This window comes from Cherax quadricarinatus, chromosome 73, assembly GCF_038502225.1.
Source record: "Cherax quadricarinatus isolate ZL_2023a chromosome 73, ASM3850222v1, whole genome shotgun sequence".
Classification (NCBI taxonomy): Eukaryota; Metazoa; Arthropoda; class Malacostraca; order Decapoda; family Parastacidae; genus Cherax; species Cherax quadricarinatus.
Genome location: NC_091364.1, coordinates 4,025,934 through 4,049,171, shown reverse-complemented (window position 1 = coordinate 4,049,171; position 23,238 = coordinate 4,025,934). Strand labels below are relative to the sequence as shown.

The 23,238-nt window shown below is 40.4% G+C and overlaps 1 protein-coding gene across 13 annotated transcripts; it reads left to right on the top strand.

Annotated features, from left to right (window-relative positions):
* Positions 1-1,963: 1,963 nt before the first annotated feature.
* On the top strand, positions 1,964-11,111 carry LOC128701135 (protein dpy-30 homolog). 13 transcript variants are annotated; one of them, XM_070100560.1, is made up of 6 exons: positions 1,964-2,386; positions 4,499-4,542; positions 5,923-5,959; positions 6,797-6,945; positions 7,569-7,696; positions 9,832-11,111. In XM_070100560.1, exons 2-6 carry the CDS (start codon positions 4,538-4,540, stop codon positions 9,846-9,848), a joined length of 336 nt encoding a protein of 111 aa, XP_069956661.1. In that variant the 5' UTR covers positions 1,964-2,386; positions 4,499-4,537; the 3' UTR covers positions 9,849-11,111. The 13 variants fall into 13 exon arrangements, with proteins under 13 accessions (XP_069956661.1, XP_069956656.1, XP_053650695.1 ...); XM_070100561.1 differs by lacking the exon at positions 1,964-2,386 and adding an exon at positions 2,393-2,541; XM_070100559.1 differs by lacking the exon at positions 1,964-2,386 and adding an exon at positions 2,393-2,541 and having other exon boundaries at positions 5,923-6,034.
* Positions 11,112-23,238: the final 12,127 nt, after the last annotated feature.

The window sequence follows — 23,238 nt, the reverse complement described above, 5'->3', positions numbered from 1 at the left end:
GGCTCGGGTGAGAGAAGACGTATGTAGTGTCATCTGCAAATAGTGTGGGTTTGAGTAGTTGTGATGCATTTGGTAGGTCATTTATGTAAACAAGAAAGAGAAGAGGGCCAAGGACACTTCCCTGTGAGACACCAACTGTAATTGGCTGTACGGAAGAGTTTGCTCCATTTGTGTACACATATTGGCTTAGTTGAGGGAGTGCCCTCTTATACCATAGTGTGACAATTTTATGTGGAGTAAATCATGGTCAATTGTATCAAAAGCTTTACGTAGATCAATGAAGATCCCCAGTGGGACTTCTTTTTTCTCTATTGCAGTGTATATTTGTTCTAGCATGTGTATAATAGCATCATTCGTATTTTTATTAGGCCTGAACCCAAACTGACAGGGATTGAGTATGTTGTGGGAGATGAGGTAGGAATAGATTCGCTTATGAATAAATTTTTCGAAGATTTTGTAGAGAGGGCGTAAGTTGGGTATTGGCCTATAGTTATTCAAGTCTGTTTGGTCTCCTCCTTTATGGATCGGGGTGACCCTCGCTATTTCGAGAACTGTAGGGAAGGTAGAGGATTCAATGGATTTGTTAAAGAGTGTTGCAATGATTGGTGACAGCACTTGCAACGCTTTTTTTGTATATAAAGAGTGGTAAGGTATTTAAATCTCCTGTCTTGTTTTTTAGTGTGTTGATAATAAGAGAGACTTCTGTTGGGTTAGTCGGAGCTAGGAACAGTGTGTTCGGGTAGTTGCCAGTGAGGTAGTCATTAGGTGGGGTATTTGAGCTTGGGATTTTATTGGCAAGGTTTTTTCCTATAGTGGAGAAGAAATCATTGAGTCTGTTTGCTGTTTCAGTTGGTGGGAGTTGGGGTTCATCTGGTTTTGTTAGTTCAATTGCGCTATTTTGTGATATGTTTTTTGTTCCTAGAATTTCTGATAGGGTTTTCCAGGTCTTTTTTATATCACCTTTTAAGTTGAATAATCTGTTCTCATAATACAATTTTTTAGCCCTTCTTATCAGGTTGGTTAGGACTGACGAGTAACATTTTGTTTGGTCTCTGGTTATGTGACCCATTCTGTACTGTTTTTCATATAGGTGCTTTGTATTTATGGATTTGAGGATACTGGGTGTTAGCCAGGGACTGTTCAGTCTCTTAGCCGTCATCTGTTTAGTTTTTTAGGGCAATGCTTGTTATAGAGGTATTGGGTCTTTTATAGAAAATTATTAATACATTCGTCAATATCTGTATAGATTTCTAGCTCAGTGTGCCAGTCAATGTTTGTCACTGCTGTTGTGAAGTTATTGATAGCTGCCTCATTGTGAAGTATGAAAGTGACTTTGGTAGTGTCTGGGGGTAATTTGCCTAGATTAGTTATGAGGAAGGTAGGGTAGTGGTCTGTGGTATTATCTGTGATTATGCCTGATTTTAAAGGGGATATGGTGTTGGTCCAGATGTTGTCTAGTAGGGAGACTCTAGTCTCTGTAATTCTTGTAGGTTTTGTTACTGTTGGTAGCAACATGCAGTTACTCATAGTGTTTGTGAATTCAGTAACGTGTGGGTCCTGGTCTTGCAGGAGATTTATATTGAAGTCACCTGAGAGTAGTAATTATTATTATTATTATTATTATTATTATTATTATTATTATTATTATTATTATTATTATTATTATTAATTCAGTTATTTGTCACAAAGGAACTCGCATCGAGAAAATAATACAGAATTGATATATTATTTTAACTTCTTTCCATATTTATAATTTTATCTTGCTGAATCTTGCTATAGTTGAGTTCCGATTCCTGGGATCTACCCTAAATTTTTGTTACCAAATTAGATAATTGAATATAATAAAGCAAGTTCTTTCATTGCATGTAATAAGTCGGATTTATTCGGATATGTCAACACGCCCGCTGATTGGCTGCAATGCGGCTCCGCCTCCCCCCGGCGGCCAATAGCAACTCTCCTCGCGCTAGTAAACAAATCCTCAGCTGTTCTTGTGACGTCATCACCTTTGTTTATAATTTACACGAACGCTCTACAAGCAAGAAGAAAAAAAAAACTATTTTTTTAACTTTATTAAATAAATTACTGTATTTGTTTACTCTAGTTTTATCAATGATATATATGCTCAAATTCAGGCACATTCCTAAATAAGCAATAAATACAGAGTTTTGCAGAATTTCTAAAATGCCCAGACAGCCTGATTAATATATACACACATTAAAATAGCTTTACAACAATGAATAATAAAAAACTAATGTTATTATTTGTTAAATATACATTTATTTAAGATACATATATTATAAATATGGAAGAGGAGAAGAGATAACTTGGCCCTAACAAGACGGTGAGTGGAGTCACTTGACTGAGAGACGTGAGCAAGACACAACAGGTATCTCTTCCTTATTATGGTTTTTTTGTGAGTCAAAATGAGGAGTGTGTGTAGTTTTGTGGGTCAAGATGTACGCTACAGTGTGTGAGGTTGAGGAGAACCCTCATATACACTCAGAAAAGGTTGATCAACTATGTAAATAATTAGTTTTGAATGTGAGTGTTATTTCAATAGGCCTATTTTTTGGGGGGGGAGGAGGTGAATTCATGGCGTTAAAGTGCACTTAATCCAAGGAATTGGAGGTATCTTTCCCTCTTCCTCACATCAAAGCTAATTACCTCACATTCCTCAGGCGCAGTGTGACCCCTACGGGTTCAGCGCTTCCCCGTGAGTGAAATAATTAGTAGGCCTACTGGCTCATGATAGGCTGATCCTACATATGTCTAACCATTGAAACATACATCTAACAACCATTTTTTTTCAAGCTGCCTAAATGACTTCAGTGACATTTGTCAGTTCATTCACCTCTACTACATTTTTTTTTTTTTAAACCAGTTTTGTTAGTTGGAATTTAACCCTAATGTTAATAAGTCACAAATGATTAGCAGGTAAATAGGGAAGGTTATTTAGGCACAGGTACACATAAGTACAATTATCATAGTATAAATGTTTTAGGATAACCTAAAAAAAAAAAAAAGTCAGTGATTTATTTCTATTGGAGTCCTAGGTAATTTACACATATGTTACTATGTATGAAAATTGTACTGATGTGTACCTGTACCTAAATAACCTTCCCTATTTACCTGCTTATCATTTGTGTTACTGCATTGACCTCAATGGAAATAAGTTATGACCCCCAATGGAAATAAGTCACTTCGACTTTTTTGGGGTTTATCCTGGGTGATTTACACTATGTATGATAACTGTACTTAAGTGTACCTGTGACTAAATAAACTTGCTTTCCCTTATCATGATGGTGTTGGCTAATAATAATAATAATAATAATAAATTTATTTCTCTTCTGAAGTATTACAAGTAATTTAGTTTACATGTATTAAAATGTTGTTAGGCACAAATGACAGTTCTTAGCATAAGGTGCATGTCTGGTAGACTAGTGACTTGTAAGCAGAGGTACATAACTAATGATTTCCAAATAAGTCTTCGCTTCATAATGGTTTAGAAACTAGCGTTAGCTAAATGTTTATTGGATAGGCTGTTAGTTAATTTTTTTTTTCTAAAAAAAAAAACTATGCATCCTCTTACTTTCTCATTATTGTATATTTAGTATATGCAGTGATCTGAAATAATCTAAATCTGAATGTGCAACTGGGTATGCTTCCTAATTGTTTGCAGGCAAGTGAATTTTCATAATGGTTTGCAAACTAGGTTGTTAGTTCATGGTTTGTAAGTTGGGCAAAGTTGTCTAATAGTTTGCAAATTAGAGGGATAAATGAAGTGTGAATGTTTACAATAACAGATGATATTACTGTCAGTCAAATAGTTTTTAGCAATATTGTACAAATATATTTCTCTCCTTTCTCTTACTCTCTGTTTTTTTCTCTTTCTCATATTCTCTCTCTTATGTATCCTGTTTCTCCTGTCTCTCAGCTCTTTTTCATTACCTATTTAAGTCATTCATAAAATTTGTGCCAATGTGTTGAAGTTTAATCTTGCATCTTGGGCTTGGACTGAGCATATTACACTTTTTTACCACAAACATACTGTGTACATTTTATATTGTTTTTATTATAACATCAGTTGGATCTCCGATGTGATTCTTTATTTATTTTCTTTTAATTTATGAACAATAACAAAATGCACATTAATGGTTGTGTTCCTTTGTTACACCTGATATGACCCTCATAGCCATCATGTCGATTGTTTTTGATGATTTCTAAGTCTGTTTGTCTTTCATTTCTCATGTTAAAATTATCTCTTTTCACAGCCCACAATTTGAAGGTAAATTTTAATAATGGTCCTGGTCAGACTGAAATGTCATTTAAATAATTGTTATGGCTCTAATGGTAACTTACATAAGTGAATGTGAGAACTGTTTCTCTATAGATAAAAATAAATGTTACAGAAATTAAGCTGTATAGCCCTTGTGGCTTAGCGCTTCTTTTTGATTATAATAATAATAATACAGAAATTAAATGATGCTATATATTACAGGAAGGCAGCAAAGAATGGATTCCGAAGCAGAGTCTTCAGATGTTGTAAGTGATGCTGTGGAGGTAATTGTTTAGTAGAGTTGAATCATTCATCACTTGCACAAGTACAGTACAGCTTATCATTGCTATTTTTTTAACTTAATTCTCATATATCATGTTAATTTTAGTGTTGATTTTTGTTATGCTGTATATATGTGTATAGTAATTAAATTTATAATACCAGTTTGTTACCACAAGAGTATAACTATTCTTGTGGTTTCCCATGTTTTATGTACTTTACAATAGCTGTTGCACTCTCAGCATCCATCAACTACTCGATTTGTAATTTTTTCTCCTTTTCTTCCACAGCTTACAATTGTTTTCACTATTGCTAATTCCAAGAGATATTTTCAATTTCTCTCATCTTAGCCACCTGCAAGCTCTTGAGTGACTATCATATTAACTCTTTGGTCTCCCAACATTGGCAAATTTAATATCGTTCGTTTTTACAGCCATTTATTTTCTGATTTGCTTACAAATTTTGCATCCTTTGCTAATGTATAATAATTCGTTATTCCTCCTAGAAAGTCATTTATAGCACTATGGTACTATTTATATAAATTGGAAATAGTTTCAGAGCAAGAACAGGCCCTTGAAGCACCCAACTGATGATCATTTTCCCATGCCCCTAATTATTGTTTTCTTTCATGCACAAATTTTTCATCATATCTAATCTTACTTCTTACTGTTTTTGTAATTGTGTGCATGATGTATCTCATGCTAATGTCTTTCATAAACAATTCCATGTACTCTACAGTACATTTATACAGCCTCTCCTCGCTTAACAACAGAGTTTCATTCCTCAGACCACGTTGGTAAACAAATTTGTCACTAAGTGAGGAGCATACTATAATGGTAGTGGGTTTGTGTCAATCATCTTTGATATTGTTTTAATTTCACCTTTGCACCATTTGTAACATTTCTGGCATATTTTTGAATGTTTATACAGTAGTGTACTGTATTAAACAGAATAGAGGAAATCAGCTCTAATGTACTTTATTTAGGTAAGCATATTGGTTAGAGACCCTGTCGTAAGTCTGAGTCGTCAGTAAACGAGTACGTCGGTAAGTGAGGAGAGGCTGTATTTGACCTTTCTGTCCTTGCACCACATCCTATCTCTTAAATTTCTCTTCACTTTCTTAACCTCATACTTCAGTTGTTCCATTTTGTTTCCCATTTTCCTTGCATTATCTTTAGCTGCAATTTCCATTTCTCTCTCAACATTCTCCACTGTTATTTATGCATAATGTGCAGGAGGGCCCACTTATACAGCAGGTTAGCTTCTGGGCTACTGCTGTAAAGTGAATCATAAGCTGGCCAGGATGAAACTCAATTCCACCAGTGAAAAAAGGTTCTGAAGAACTTCATTCAAGATTCCTTCAACAGGTCTCAAACATTCTCCAGGAAGATGGCATCTAAGAAAGTAAATATCATAGCATCTTAGGAAGTAAATTTCATGAAGATGAGCTTGTGCTTATCAGCTCTCTACAAGGATATGGTAGTTTCCTTCTCAATGTATTTACATTTAGTATTTTAGTGGTGGACCTAGTCAAAATCTATGAGGGCTACTCCTATGCTCTCCTCTTCCTCAAACAAATATTTTCACAATACCTCGTTGATTAGATAGGAGCCTTTCTGAACATATCCTATCAGGTCTTTGGGATACAGCATCCTTATCAAATTACCTTTTGCATATACTGCCTCGTGTATCATGCTTGCATGGCTACCTACTAAAGTTGCTCACAACTTGTGTTATGGTGGCTTTTAACAGCAGCAGCTTAAAAATCAACATTTTTGTTTTTGTAAAGTAAAAGACACAAGTACATTAGTTGCACTTGTGTCCTTTTACTTTACATATTGTCGGTAATTCTACCAACTTTATTACATTTTTGTTTTTGTAATCCAAACTAATGGTTTTGTTCTTGTAATTTTATTTTTCTTTCACACTTTTAGGAAAGTTGCATAAAATTGAATATGTGAGAGAAAAGTACCAATAAGTATTCCATGGCATGCATTCAGTTTTAGTCAAATTTTTATGTAATGAACCTCTTTTTAATTTCCAGTCTCTTGGAATTATTTCTAATGTGTATAGAAGATAGGTACAATTCAGAATAATAGCTGTGAAATCTGTAATTTCTAATATAGGACAAAAACCAATACATGTATAATATGAAGTGAAATGCAAAAATTTCAGCTTGATAAAGCCTTACTAATATTAATTCATTTCTATAATTAAGAAGGATGGAATGTTTCTCAACAGAAAGCAAGTGGTGGTGGTGGGGAAAGTAATGGAGAATCTTCAGCGAAAAGACCAAGGGTGGATATGTCATCATTGCCGACCCGCCAGTACCTTGACCAAACAGTGGTGCCTATCCTTTTACAAGCGGTCACGCAGCTCAACAAAGAAAGGTTTGCTTTGCTGCATTATTATACGACTATATGCCATTTATTTTCTATAGAATCAACCAGATCATTCAAATGACTATTTTTAAACTGCTACAAACTTGCTTTAAATGCTTTGTACCATGTGCTCCATAATTTTACCATTTATCCTTGATGCAGTCTTCTTTTGGAATAAACTTTTCTCAAAGATATGGAAGAAAAGAATTATGTACATAAGCTTTTATTGCTGACAAAAAAGTACGTTTTCTAACACTTTACAGTACACATTTAATCCATTCACTGTGGCTTGGTTTTAAAATCTCAATGTCACATCTTTTGTGGCATATTTTGAGGAAGGATTCACTATTACTGTTTGAGTGTTAAAAGCAGTATGATTTTTAATTTTAATTTCCTTACCACATTGGCCATCTCCCACTAAGCTAAGGTAGCCCAGCATAGGAGTCCATCATTCACTCGATAGCTGTTTTGCCAGAAGTGTGCATATAATTCATATTACCCTCTAAATTGCAACTTCCCCACTCATCTTTCGGAGTGCATGTAGTGTGCTTCCCTTCTCCAGGGCTCAACTTCGGCTAACTGCTTCCCCAGAATTCGTGATTACAGGTCTCCCTCAACATTCACGTTTTCAGCTTTCGCAGGCTTCACACATTCGCGAATTCCCGACCGCCAAATTCCCAGCCGCCAAATCATATTCAAGTTTCCCGCCACCTGCGAGTCCCTACTACTCTGGCAGCCAGCCCTCCCACCACTCAGTGTGGTGAGTGTTTTGTTTGTTCATTATTTGCTATTAAACTGCAGTATAAATAATGTAAACCCATTCATGACTGCATATTGGAATGGTTATTCGGACAGGTATTAGACGGTGACATGTGTTTACTCTTGAACACAGCAAAGAATCAAACATTTCTGCTACTGCTAATAATAACAATAGTAATAATAATAATAATAATAATAATAAATACGATATAATTGAAGAAGGAAGTTGTACAAAAATACGAGGGAGTGGTTGACACATCGTCAGTGTGGCTTTGTTTATGCTGGAGTGAACATTAGTCTCCGTGCTCTAATAAACATTTCACAATAATTCATTGTGTTTGGTACTTGTAGATTGAGTGCGACTGGAGTGGTAGAGGCAGTGGTTGAGGCAGCTGTTGAGGCAGCTGTTGAGGCAGCGATTGTGGCAGTGGGTGAGGCAGCGATTGAGGCAGCTGTTGAGGCAGTGATTGTGGCAGTGGTTGAGGCAGCTATTGAGGCAGTGGGTGAGGCAGCTGTTGAGGCAGCTGTTGAGGCAGTGCATGAGGCAGTGCATGAGGCAGCTGTTGAGGCAGCGATTGAGGCAGCTGTTGAGGCAGCGATTGAGGCAGCAATTGAGGCAGCTGTTGAGGCAGCGACTGAGGCAGTGGTCACTGAGGCAGCTGTTGAGGCAGCGATTGAGGCAGTGGGTGAGGCAGCTGTTGAGGCAGCTGTTGAGGCAGCGATTGAGGCAACTGTTGAAGCAGCGACTGAGGCAGTGGGTGAGGCAGCTGGTGAGGAAGCGATTGAGGCAGTGGTATTTAATAACATACATGTTATTAATAATAATAATACATGTTATTAATATGTACTATTATTATTTATAACATATATGTTATTAAATACCACTGCCTCAACCGCTGAATTATTGTGAAATGTTTGGAAGAGCAGGGAGATTAATGTTCACTCCAGCATAAACAAAGCCACACTGACGATGTGTCAACCACTCCCTCGTATTTTTGTACAATTTCCTTCTTCAATTATATTGTATTATTATTATTATTATTATTATTATTATTATTATTACTATTGTTATTATTAGCAGTAGCAGAAATGTTTGATTCTTTGCTGTGTTCAAGACTAAACACATGATGTCACCGTCCAATACCTGTCCGAATAGCCATTCCAATATGCAGTCATGAATGGGTTTACATTATTTATACTGTAGTTTAATAGCAAATAATGAACAAACAAAACACTCACCACACTGAGTGGTGGGAGGGCTGGCTGCCAGTTGCGGGGGTCGGAGGGAGGGTAGTAGGGACTCGCAGTGGTTGGGGAAGTGGTGGAGGCATTGGTGGAGTCTGTGGTATTTAATAACATACATGTTATTAAAGCATAACATGTATATATTTAGTACAATTTACGATGTTTTCATGTATTTTATGATTGTTCATGGTTCAACAAGTTAAGGAAGCAGTATTGTATTATATTTCCCTACAATATATTGGGGCACCAAACATTCACGGTTTTTCAACATTCGCAAGGCTCTTGATCCCCTAACCCTCGCGAATGTTGAGGGAGACCTGTATATTAAACCCATGTCACCAATGAGGTTTTTTTTTTTCCTCCCTTTTATGAGTAATGACGTAGAACAGTAAAACACCATATATGGAGAGAGGGATCTGGTAGAGGTTTTGAGTGCTAAGAGGCTTTGACATCCAATGAGTAGAGGCAAGTGGTTTTTATGACTTGACATGCTGTTGGAATGTGAAAAAGGTAACAATCATGAAGGGATTCATGGAAGCCAGTTAGACAGACTTAGAGTTCTGGAAGTGGAAAGTACAGTTCCTGCACTCTAAAGGAGGGGTGGAGATGTTGCAGTATCTAGTGCTATCCAAACTGTGATGTCAACATGCTTTTGGCAAGGCATCTATTGAATGAATGAATGTGTTTTCCCTTTTTCAGGTCAGTATAGTACTTTTGAAACTGCACAATGGTACGGCAACAGTATGTGAAAAAAAAAGTTGTCACATTCTGTATATTGAACAGCAATGAGAAATGGGTTAGTGATAAAAAAAAAATCACTTAACAATAACAATGAAGAACCAGTAGCACACTACATTTTGTTCTTTTCACTAGTCATCTTTCATATTTCAGACCTGGAGATCCTATAGAATGGCTGGCAAACTACCTTCTCAAGAATAAGCCTCAGTTCACCAATGGAAACACATAAATATTTATTGATTTGAAAGACCTGCAATACCCTGTCTGGGTATAGTGTTTTTCAGATGGTCATCCCGAGTTCAAATCATCTACCTAAACAACATTACCACTTACAATAATATTTCTTAATCAAACTCCTAAGTGTTAACACAAGTATCTAGCAAGTTGTTGCTCTCTTCTGGAATCTGCGAAGAAATATTTGTTGTAGATATAGTAAAAATAACTTTGCAGTTATACAGTGCCAGCAGTTAATATTTCCAATTCAAATTGATATTAACTTTAGACATTTATAATTGAATTTTGTATTCATCTAGATTCTCTAATTATTCCTAAGATTCTGATTTCATTTTAATCATGGATTTTTACAAGCATATTTTGTATATACTGCAGTTGCTCATTTAAACATAACTCATTATATTTTTGAGCATTAATTTCAGTGTATAGTATTGTAATAAAAAATACCTGGAGAATGTAGTAAGTTTAGTAATACTTCTCAACTAAATCTACTTTCAAAGCATTCATATTGCATGAATCTAGTTCATTCTGAGATTACATTTTCGATCCCTAATTTTTGTCGAGAAAGTGTAATATACATTTCTAGGAGAATTTAGAAAGTTTAAGAAGTTTTTCATCTGAATTTTTTTCCATTTTTATTCCTTTAACACTATACGATTCCAGTTGTGCCCTCTGAGGTCTTTATTTATTTTAACGGTTACACAAAAATAGATTTACTGACGAATGTAGCATTTGCATAGCTTTAAGAATTAATGGTAATGAAAAGTAAAACCGGTTTCTTTTGTAAACAGATAGTATTAGTAATCCACTGCCTATGTTTTATTCATGAGTGCAGTCTAGGGGCCTATTTATTTACACTGGCAATACAGTTACAACCTCCTTGCCTAATACAGGACTTCTTAATATTTTTATTACTTAGTACAGGACTTCTGTAATTTAACTCAAATTTTGGTTAATTAAGGACTAGCTAATTATTAAAACTTTTGTTTAGGCAATTGATGATTAGCTTCAAGTGTGATATTACCATTGGATCAGGAGGTTAATGTTCATAGATAATTTTATTTGAAAATTGCCAGTTCATCTTTCATGGTATAAATTTTCTGTGTTGGAGCCCTTGCCTCATGAATATACTCATCCTAAACAGACTGCCCATACAAGTATTGTACCTGCTCAAAGTGATAATAAATGAATTTAATATATATATTGCCTTTTTCTACGATGACCTGTTTTTTTTTGTTATATTCTATTGATAATAGTTCATCTCTGCTAGTATGTTATGCCATTTTTCACCTCAAATTTCCTTTAAGGTGCAGTGATGCTAGTGAAGGATTCGTGATTCAAGGAATTAGTTACTCCTCCCCTTGTATCAAAATTGAGTTATTCCATGGCTCAGTTGATAGTGCACTCAGCTTGCATACTGAGTGTCTGGGGTTTGATCCCTGGCACAGGTAGAAATGTTGAACTTGTTTCCTTACACCTGCTGTCCCTGTTCAATTAGCAGTAAGTAGGTACCTGAATGATTGTTGACTGCTGTTTGCTGCATCCTGGAGATAAGATTAAAGGGTCCTAATGAAAATCAGTCCTGAATGACACTTACTGTTAGGTTACCCTGGGTGGCTAACCCTTGAGGTGAAAAGCCCTAACAAATCTTATCTACTGCTACCATTTCCTGAGTGCTGTATGACTCGCTCCTGTAAAGCTTTCAGTAAGTGAAACCTTGTAAAGAAGCCAGTGGGAAATTGGAGGGAATCAGGTTGGATCCAAAGGGAAGGATAAGTTTAATTTCTTGGATCAAGCCCCTCACTAGCATCAAGGCACCTTCCTCGAATAAACTGATGTAGCATAAATCTGTATAGTATTTGCAGAGGAAGCACTAAACCCATAGGGAAGCCATACAACACCTGAGGATGGGATAATCAGCTGTAATCAAATGGGAAGATAATTCCAATTCTTGGATAAAGAACCCCTCACAGACATCAAGACACTTCTTCGGTGCTAGAAAGGCTCTTGAGTCATTCAGTACTTCAAGCCAAAGGGATACAGGTAGGTTTGCCAGAACAGGTTCTGGCTCAGGTCTTCTCCATGCATTATTACTATTAAAATCATGGGGGAACGCTAAACCTGTAGGATTATACAGGGCACGTGGGGGGGGATGGAAGGTATTCAGGTTTAATTTGGGGAACCAGAGCATAGATCCAATTCCCTAGATCAAAAGCCCCTCACCAGCATCAAGGAACCTCCCTTGAGGAGTCTTCTCCATGCAGTCTGTATAGTCCTTGTGGCTTAGCGCTTCTTTTTGATTATAATAATAATAATAATAATAATAATTCTCCATGCAGTGACCCAACAACAAAGGGATGATTCTTAAGGGTAAATATAAGTGTAAAAGATTATGTTTCTTTTAATTTAATCGGAAAAGTATTAAAACCATAGGGGCAACAGTACCTGAAAAATTAAGTACTCAGGCTCGATCCAAGACAGAGAAGGAACAGTCAACACAAACTGACATTGTTTTCAGTGCTCAGAAGTTGATTGTTGGCACAAGTTTTAGCATGCTAGGTTTAAGAGAGCAAGCAATGACATGAAACTATATTTAAAGATATCTGATTATACAGTACAGGTCATTAGACAATGATACAACAGATTATTTTGAGAATTTTATTAAAAATATTCTTCAGAGCAGGGATCACATATTAGCCTTGAAACAGCATTTATCTTGTAACCCAGCATAAGCATAGTCAAGATATACTTATGCCTATTAATCTTAAGAGGTAAATGCTGTTCCGAGTTTCACTGGCTCACCACGCTGAGGTCTGTGATCGTCAAGCCAGGCCAGGGTTAATCGTCCAAAAGCTTTTGCAAAAGTTATCAGAGAAATTTTTTATGTGGAACCCTAAACCAAGCACCTAAGGTTACTTCGGTTGATTACCAGTGGTAGCTATGTTATCACCAGAAATCACTCACCAACAGCCAGGACATCAGGCTGGTGACATGCTGCTGGCCAGCCCACAAGGAGCGGCGCAAATAATGGTTGGGGAAAAGGAAGGATGAGGAAAACCCAGCAAACACTATGTTGTGTGTACATCAAAATATGAAAATTACCAATTATGATGTTTAGACATTATTATCATTATTATTATAATCATAGGGAAGCGCTAAATCCGTAGGATTATGATGTTTAGACAACATTGCTACAGCAAAAAAGTATGAAGTATGTATGCCAGGAAGGATTTGAATCATATAAGGATACAATGTAATAAGATTGAAAACAGTCCAATAATATTACTGACACTCCATTATATGAGGGTATACACAAATAACTTGAGTCCTGGAAATGGGAAGTACAATGCCTGCACTTTAAAGGAGGGGTTTGGGATATTGGCAGTTTGGAGGGATATGTTGTGTATCTTTATACGTATATGCTTCTAAGCTGTTGTATTCTGAGCACCTCTGCAAAAGCAGTGATAATGTGTGAGTGTGGTGAAAGTGTTGAATGATGATGAAAGTATTTTCTTTATGGGGATTTTCTTTCTTTTTTGGGTCACCCTGCCTTGGTGGGAGACGGCCGACTTGTTGAAAAAAAAAAAATACACAAATAACCCGCACATAGAAGAGACGAGCTTACGACGACGTTTTGGTCCAACTTGACCATTTACAAAGTCACACTAATGAGAAGTAGAGCAGGATGGGTATATATAGGCAGGAAGATGTAGTGGTAGTAGTAGTAATACATGTAGTAGTAGTAGTAGTGGTGGTAATAGTAGTGGGGGAGATGGAAGGAAGTACAGTGGACCCCCGCATAACGATCACCTCCAAATGCGACCAATTATGTAAGTGTATTTATGTAAGTGCGTTTGTACGTGTATGTTTGGGGGTCTGAAATTGACTAATCTACTTCACAATATTCCTTATGGGAAAAAATTCGGTCAGTACTGGCACCTGAACATACTACTGGAATGAAAAAAGTTTGTTAACCGGGGGTCCACTGTAGTAATGTCGAGTCACGGTACTGTGCCTTTTTTTGTTATATATGAGAGTATATATGGGACACAATGCAATAATAATGGACAGTCCAGTAATATTGCAAACAGTCCAATATATGGGACACAGTGCAAAAATAATGGACAAAGTCCAATAATATTGCAATCAGACCAATATATAAGCCATATGGATCAAGTCCATGGTATCTAGTTGCTTGATTGCATTCTCTAGATAGTCCATTCCTGAGGTGCTCTGGGTGGTGTCCACTCTTTGAAGGCACTCTGGGCAGATGTCCATACTTGAAGGCACTCTGGGTGGGTGTCCATTCTTGAAGGCACTGTAGGTGGGTGTCCACTCTTGAAGGCACTCTGGTGGGTGTCCACTCTTGAATATGCTCTTGGCAGAGTCCACTCTTGAAGGCACTCTTGGCAGGGTCCATTCCTGAAGGCACTGTGGGCAAAAGCCCACTCAAGCACTGTGGGCTAAGGTCCACTTGAGCCCTGTGGGTGAAAACCCATTTGAGCACTGTGGGTGAAGGCCCAATCGAGTGCTGTGGGCTAAGGCCCACTCAAGCGCTAAGGGCGAAGGCCCACTCGAATCCCATAGGTGAAGGTTCACTCAAGCATTATGGGTGAAGGCCCACTCGAGTACCATGGGCTAAGGCCCACTCGAGCACCATGAACAAAGGCCCACTCGAGTGCCGTGGACAAAGGCCCACTCAAGCGTCGTAAGCTAAGGCTCACTCAAGCACAGTAGACATGAGAAACTTATATCACTGCTGAATTATTGTTTTCCTTCTTTTTTCTTCCTCCAGGGTTTCCATGCAAAAACCTAAGAACGCCTCTTCGGATCGGATTTAAACTTTGAACTTTAGTAGATCTCATAGAATATGTCTGATAGTGCTTCGAGTAATAGGTGATTTTACATGTTTTCTTTCAGTCATTTTAAAGCATTCTATGTAATCTCATAGTTCAAAAAATTAAGCTTATTATTTTTTTTGTATATGCTTGTGAGAATATTCAGTGACAACTCTCCTACTGTGATCACCTATTTATGGTTGCAAGGGTCTATTCACAGCTCCTGGCCCCGCCTCTTCGCTGGTGGCTACTTGGTCCACTCTATCCCTGCTCAATGAGCTTTATCGTACTTCTTAAAGCTATGTATGGGTCCTGCCTCCACTACATTAATCACTCTCCAGATTGTTCCACTTCCTGACAACTCTACGACTGAAGAAATACTTCCTAACATCCCTGTGACTTATTTGAGTTTTCAACTTCAACACTTAGTGTCGGTGCAGTAAATAACACTCTACTGTGACCAACACTTTCTGTATTATATACCTAATTAGACTCGCGAAATTGTAATGACACGATTGCAAACAAACCCTACCACGGGTGGGGTTTGAACCCGCGACGGTCTGGAGTTTTGAGACTGTGATTGCGGGTTCAAACCCCACCCGTGGTATGGTTAGTATATACTTAGTCTCTAACTTTTTCCGCCTCTCTTCAAGGGTGGACCTTAAAAGCACCCTTTTCATGCCATCAAAACCAATCCCTCCCCATTCCACCTACCACAGCATTGGAGAAACAGAAAATCATGCACATGACGCCCTGGCACTTCCAACCACCGAGGTCTTCCACCCGAGCCCGTCCATGTTACTAAAGGAAGCAAACAGCACAGCAACCATCATGTTTCCTTTAACTAATGTCTTCCAACTATATCCCTGAATTTGTATTGATAGAGCCGCTGGTTGGCAGAACGTCCACAATGAAGATACCCAGATGTTGCACATGTGTCTAATTTTCATCTTGTCTGTACTGTATACCATTCATATTCAACTATGTCCATTCATCGCCATGTGGCTGGGTCTAGCCCCGGTTATTTATTTCCCCTCACCCCTCATACCCTTCCTTCCCCCTCACTTCTCTTCCACTATCCTCACTCTTCCCTCTCACCCTCATGGGTGTTACCTGAGAGTCCAGTTCAATATAGTGAAGAAAATAAGTCTATGTAGATGACACTCCCAGTTTCATTTTATTCGTCATATATTTTGAGACTGGTTGAGTTCCAGCTCCTGGGCCTCGTGAGGGTGGTAATCTTGGATCTCTGGGGTAAGTGAAATCATAGCTCTGAGAACTCTTGGGAGAAGTGAGTTGCAACTCCTGTACTTGAGAGTTTTGAAGACCAACTACTGTACCACTTAGAGAACCAGCTACTGTACTGCTTACTTTGAGAACCAACTACTGTACTGCTTACTTTGAGAACCAGCTACTGTACCACTTACTTTGAGAACCAGCTACTGTACCGCTTACTTTGAGAACCAGCTACTGTACCATTTACTTTGAGAACAAACTACTGTACCGCTTACTTTGAGAACCAGCTACTGTACCGTTTACTTTGAGAACCAACTACTGTACCGCTTACTTTGAGAACCAGCTACTGTACCGCTTACTTTGAGAACCAACTACTGTACCGCTTACTTTGAGAACCAGCTACTGTACCACTTACTTTGAGAACCAGCTACTGTACCACTTACTTTGAGAACCAACTACTGTACCGTTTACTTTGAGAACCAGCTACTGTACCACTTGCATATACTGACCTCACCCTGGCTCACCACACCCTCTACTGCACTCTACATAATTAAACATCTTTCTTAATAAACATTTTCAATCGTTATGATGTTGCTTTTTAATACTGATTCCTCTGTTTACGTTTGGCTGTCAGCACTGGCTTTATCATTCTTCATTTAACATAGTCTGATAGTCACTTATTTGTTGAGGGCGTAAGTCAGTATGTATATTTAGAAGTGTTTTTCATTTTATTTATAATATTATTAACATATCAGCCGTTTCCCACCAAGGTAGGGTGGCCCGAAAAAGAAAAATGTTCACTATCATTCACTCCATCACTGTCTTGCCAGAGGAGTGCTTACACTACAGTTATAAAACTGCAACATTAACACCCCTCCTTCAGAGTGCAGACACTGTACTTCCCATCTCCAGGACTCAAGTCCGGCCTGCTGGTTTCCCTGAATCCCTTCATAAATGTTATCTTGCTTACACTCCAACAGCACGTCAAGTCCTAAAGTCCATTTGTCTCCATTCGCTCCTATCTAACATGATCACGCATTCTTGCTGGAAGTCCAAGCCCCTAGCACACAAAACCCCCTTCACCCCCCTCCCTCCTCATGTCACCTACTTATGTCCCTCCCTCGATCATAGGCTTGGCTTGTATTAGCAGCCTTAGTAAATAATAATAATAATAATAATAATAATAATAATAATAATATTTATTTCTACATGATACAACTTGCACATGACGCTACCCTTATGTCAGGTGGTCCATCACCCATTTTCTGTGTTACAGAGAGTTGTCGCAGTTGACACCAAAACTTAATACGGCTTATGCTGTCAGTGGCCCTTATAAATCCAACAAAGAATAAAGAACCAAAACTTAAAACGAATGAAGGAAAACAAATAAAAGCACCTATAATATAAGCACTATCAGAAACTTTCTGTAAGATCCACTAAAGTTCAAAGTTTATATCCTATCCGAAGAGGCGTTTCTTAGGTTATCGCATGGAAACCCTGGAGGAAGAAAGAAAGATGGAAAACAATATTTCAACACTGATATAACTTTTACCATGCTGGGATACTTGTATCGTGGGACCAGCGTCCTCAGGCGACATTCTTCAACCATAATCACGAGATTCGTAGAAACAACATTGATTAATATTCTGAGATAGATTCTTGTCTTGTGAGACAATGAGTATCATCCACCTGCGGCTGCGTTAGTGGTTCACACACTCCGTGTCTGACACACTGTCAGTGGTTCACACACTCCGTGTCTGACACACTGTGTCAGTGGTTCACACACTCCGTGTCTGACACACTGTCAGTGGTTCACACACTCCGTGTCTGACACACTGTGTCAGTGGTTCACACACTCCGTGTCTGACACACTGTCAGTGGTTCACACACTCCGTGTCTGACACACTGTGTCAGTGGTTCACACACTCCATCTCTGGCACACAAGAAGAAGGGATGATACTGAGACGAAAGGAGGGAGATGCAGTAAGCACTGAAAGTGAGCAGTTTAAAAACGAGATGACAGTTTTTCTTTTTGATGAAGATAAAAAGTAGAACCCAGACTCAGGTGGAAGGGCTAACACACCTTACAGAAACACCCGCAGAAGGACTCCAACCACGACAACCCCAAAGCAACTGACCAATCTAAACCAAAACCCACACACTGTTCCCTCTCCCCCCACCCCCTACATCACAAACCCCACCCTTACAGCAGCTCCCCATAGGCTCTGCCCTCACCCCCCAATCACAAACCCCACCCACACTGCAAACCCTCATAGGCCCCCTCCAAGGCTCCCGCTCCCCCAACCCCAATATTTTCCCAGGACCACCGTGATAGATAAGAAGTTGAAGGTGTGGTACACGAACGCAGATGGATTATCAAATAAATACGAGGAGTGGCGTGAAAGAATCAATGAGAAGTCCCCAGACATCATAGCAGTCACAGAAACGAAACTCACTGAGACAATAACAGATGCAGTCTTCCCACCGGGATATCAGATCCTGAGGAAAAACAGAAGGAGCAGAGGGGGAGGATGAGTTGTACTACTCATAAAAACCGGATGGGGTTTTGAGGAAATGGAGAGCGTGGGCGAGATTGGAGAAAGGGACTACATAGTAGCTACAATTCAGTCTGGGGAACATAAGGTGATGTATAACCCACCACAGAACTGCAGGAGGCCAAGAGAGGAATATGAAGAGAACAACAGAACGATGGTGGACACACTGGCTGAGGTGGCACGAAGAGCTCAATCGTGCAGAGCAAAGTTACTGGTTATGGGTGATTTCAACCATAGGGAGATCGACTGGGAAAACCTGGAGCCTCACGGGGGTCCTGACACATGGAGAGCCAAGATGATGGATGTGGTACTGGAAAACCTCATGCATCAACACGTCAGGGACACTACCAGAGAAAGAGGGGAGGATGAACCAGCAAGACTGGACCTTGTGTTCACCCTGAGCAGTTCAGACACTGGGAACATCACATATGAGAGGCCCCTTGGAACTAGCGATCACGTGGTTCTGAGTTTTGATTACATAGTAGAGCTGAAAGTGAAGAGGGTAACAGGAGTCGATTGGGAAAAGCCAAACTATAAAAGGGGGAACTATACAGGTATGAGGAACTTCCTGCGGGAGGTTCAGTGGGACAGAGAGCTGGTAGGAAAGTCAGTGAACGAAATGATGGAATATGTAACACCAAAATGCAAGGAGGCAGAGGAAAGATTTGTTCCCAAGGGCAACAGAATTAATGGGAAGACCAAAGTGAGTCCTTGGTTTACCCGAAGGTGTAGGGAGGCAAAAACTAAGTGCATTAGAGAATGGAAGAGGTACAGAAGGCAAAAGACCCAGGAAAATAAGGAAATCAGTCAAAGAGCCAGAAACGAGTATGCACAGATAAGGGGGGAGGCCCAGCGACAGTATGAAAACGACATAGCATCAAAAGTCAAGTCTGACCCGAAACTGCTGTATAGCCACATTAGGAGAAAGACAACAGTCAAAGACCAGGTGATCAGGCTGAGGAAAGAAGGTGGGGAACTCACACGAAACGATCAAGAGGTATGTGAGGAGCTCAACAAGAGATTTAAGGAAGTATTCACAGTGGAGACAGGAAGGACTCTGGGAAGACAGGACAGAGGGAAACACCAACAGGGAATAGACCAACAAGTACTGGATGGCATACACAGAACTGAGGAGGTGAAGAAGCTGCTAAGTGACCTTGATACCTCAAAGGCAATGGGACCGGACAACATCTCCCCGTGGGTCCTCAGGGAGGGAGCAGAAATGCTGTGTGTGTCCCATTAACCACAATCTTCAACACATCCCTTGACAATGGGCAACTACCTGAAGTATGGAAGACGGCAAATGTAGTTCCCATTTTTAAAAAGGGAGACAGAAAAGAGGCGCTAAACTACAGACCAGTGTCACTGACGTGTATAGTATGCAAAATCATGGAGAAGATTATCAGAAGAGTGGTGGAGCACCTGGAACGGAACAAAAGTATAAATAACAACCAGCACGGTTTCATGGAAGGCAAATCCTGTGTCACAAACCTTGAGTGTTATGATAAAGTAACAGAAGAGATGAGAGAGAGGGGTGGGTTGATTGCATCTTCTTGGACTGCAAGAAGGCCTTCGACACAGTTCCTCACAAGAGATTAGTGCAGAAACCAGAGGATCAGGCGCGTATAACGGAAGGGCACTTCAATGGATCAGAGAATACCTGACAGGGAGGCAACAACGAGTCATGGTACGTGATGAGGTATCACAGTGGGCACCTGTGACGAGCGGGGTCCCACAGGGGTCGATCCTAGGACCAGTGCTATTTTTGGTATATGTGAATGACATGATGAAAAGGATAGACTCAGAGGTGTCCCTGTTCGCAGATGATGTGAAGTTAATGAGGAGAATTAAATCAGATGGGGATCAGGCAGTCCTTCAAAGAGACCTGGACAGGCTGGACACGTGGTCCAGCAACTGGCTTCTCGAATTCAGCCCTGCCAAATGCAAAGTCATGAAGATCGGAGAAGGGCAAAGAAGACCGCAAACAGAGTATAGGCTAGGTGGCCAACGACTGCAAACCTCACTCAAGGAGAAAGATCTTGGCGTGAGTATAACACAGAACACGTCTCCGGAAGCACACATCAACCAGATAACTGCTGCAGCATATGGGCGCCTGGCAAACCTGAGATTAGCATTCCGATACCTAAGTAAGGAATCTTTCAAGACACTGTATACCGTGTACGTCAGGCCCATACTGGAGTATGCAGCACCAGTTTGGAACCCGCACCGGGTCAAGCACGTTAAGAAATTAGAGAAAGTGCAAAAGTTTGCGACAAGGTTAGCTCCAGAGCTAAGGGGAATGTCCTATGAAGAAAGGTTGAGGGAAATCGGCCTGATGACACTGGAGGACAGGAGGGATAGGGGAGACATGATAACCACATACAAAATACTGCGTGGAATAGACAAGGTGGACAGAGACAAGATGTTCCAGAGAGGGGACACAGAAACAAGGGGTCATTCTTAGAAGTTGAAGACTGAGATGAGTCACAGGGATGTTAGGAAGCATTTCTTCAGTCATAAGAGTGGTCAGGAAGTGGAACAGTCTGGCGAGCGATGTAGTGGAGGCAGGAACCATACATAGCTTTAAGACGAGGTATGATAACGCTCATGGAGCAGGGAGAGAGAGGACCTAGTAGCGTTCAGTGAAGAGGCGGGGCCAGGAGCTGAGTCTCGACCCCTGCAACTACAATTAGGTGAGTACAATTAGGTGAGTACACTGTGTCAGTGGTTCACACACTCCATCTCTGACACACTGTGTCACTGGTTCACACACTCCATCTCTGACACACTGTGTCAGTGGTTCACACACTCCATCTCTGACACACTGTGTCACTGGTTCACACACTCCATCTCTGACACACTGTGTCAGTGGTCCACACACTCCATCTCTGACACACAGTGTCACTGGTTCACACACTCCATCTCTGACACACTGTGTCAGTGGTCCACACACTCCATCTCTGACACACTGTGTCAGTGGTCCACACACTCCATCTCTGACACACTGTGTCAGTGGTCCACACACTCCATCTCTGACACACTGTGTCAGTGGTCCACACACTCCATCTCTGACACACTGTGTCACTGGTTCACACACTCCATCTCTGACGCACTGTGTCAGTGGTCCACACACTCCATCTCTGACACACTGTGTCACTGGTTCACACACTCCATCTCTGACACACTGTGTCAGTGGTCCACACACTCCATCTCTGACACACTGTGTCACTGGTTCACACACTCCATCTCTGACACACTGTGTCAGTGATCCACACACTCCATCTCTGACACACTGTGTCACTGGTTCACACACTCCATCTCTGACACACTGTGTCAGTGGTCCACACACTCCATCTCTGACACACTGTGTCACTGGTTCACACACTCCATCTCTGACACACTGTGTCAGTGGTCCACACACTCCATCTCTGACACACTGTGTCACTGGTTCACACACTCCATCTCTGACACACTGTGTCAGTGGTCCACACACTCCATCTCTGACACACTGTGTCACTGGTTCACACACTCCATCTCTGACACACTGTGTCAGTGGTCCACACACTCCATCTCTGACACACTGTGTCACTGGTTCACACACTCCATCTCTGACACACTGTGTCAGTGGTCCACACACTCCATCTCTGACACACTGTGTCACTGGTTCACACACTCCATCTCTGACACACTGTGTCAGTGGTCCACACACTCCATCTCTGACACACTGTGTCACTGGTTCACACACTCCATCTCTGACACACTGTGTCACTGGTTCACACACTCCATCTCTGACACACTGTGTCAGTGGTTCACACACTCCATCTCTGACACACTGTGTCACTGGTTCACACACTCCATCTCTGACGCACTGTGTCAGTGCCCCACACACTCCATCTCTGACACACTGTGTCACTGGTTCACACACTCCATCTCTGACACACTGTGTCAGTGGTCCACACACTCCATCTCTGACACACAGTGTCACTGGTTCACACACTCCATCTCTGACACACTGTGTCAGTGGTCCACACACTCCATCTCTGACACACTGTGTCAGTGGTCCACACACTCCATCTCTGACACACTGTGTCACTGGTCCACACACTCCATCTCTGACACACTGTGTCAGTGGTCCACACACTCCATCTCTGACACACTGTGTCACTGGTCCACACACTCCATCTCTGACACACTGTGTCAGTGGTCCACACACTCCATCTCTGTCACATTGCTGCATTCTTCTGCAGGTGTTTTACTTACATTAACGTTCTGGCACAATACACCACAACCAGGTCACGAATTTCTGGAATTTGGAACGATTGAACATGCTGAAGAAACGATTATTTTAACCTTGATTTTTTTGAGAAATTATATTGTTTTAATGACATTTTTAATGCCAATTGTTCTATCTTGCACACACCAGTTGATGGAAAAAAAATACTTTTGATCTATAATGTAAATTCCCTAATCAATTTTATGATTTTTTCTTTTGCAAAGTCAGTTATGTTTGAAGACACTAGTGAAAATATGTAGGTACTGTCTATTCAAGCCCCGCCCCACAATGCTCAATCACGACTTCTCATTGGTGGAGAGTAAGGGCAAGGGGTTTTGATTGGCTGGGCGGCTAGGTAAGGTGTGGACGGTGGTAAGGGTGGCAAGGGTGTGTGGGTGGCAGCAGTGCCAGTGGCAGCAGTGCC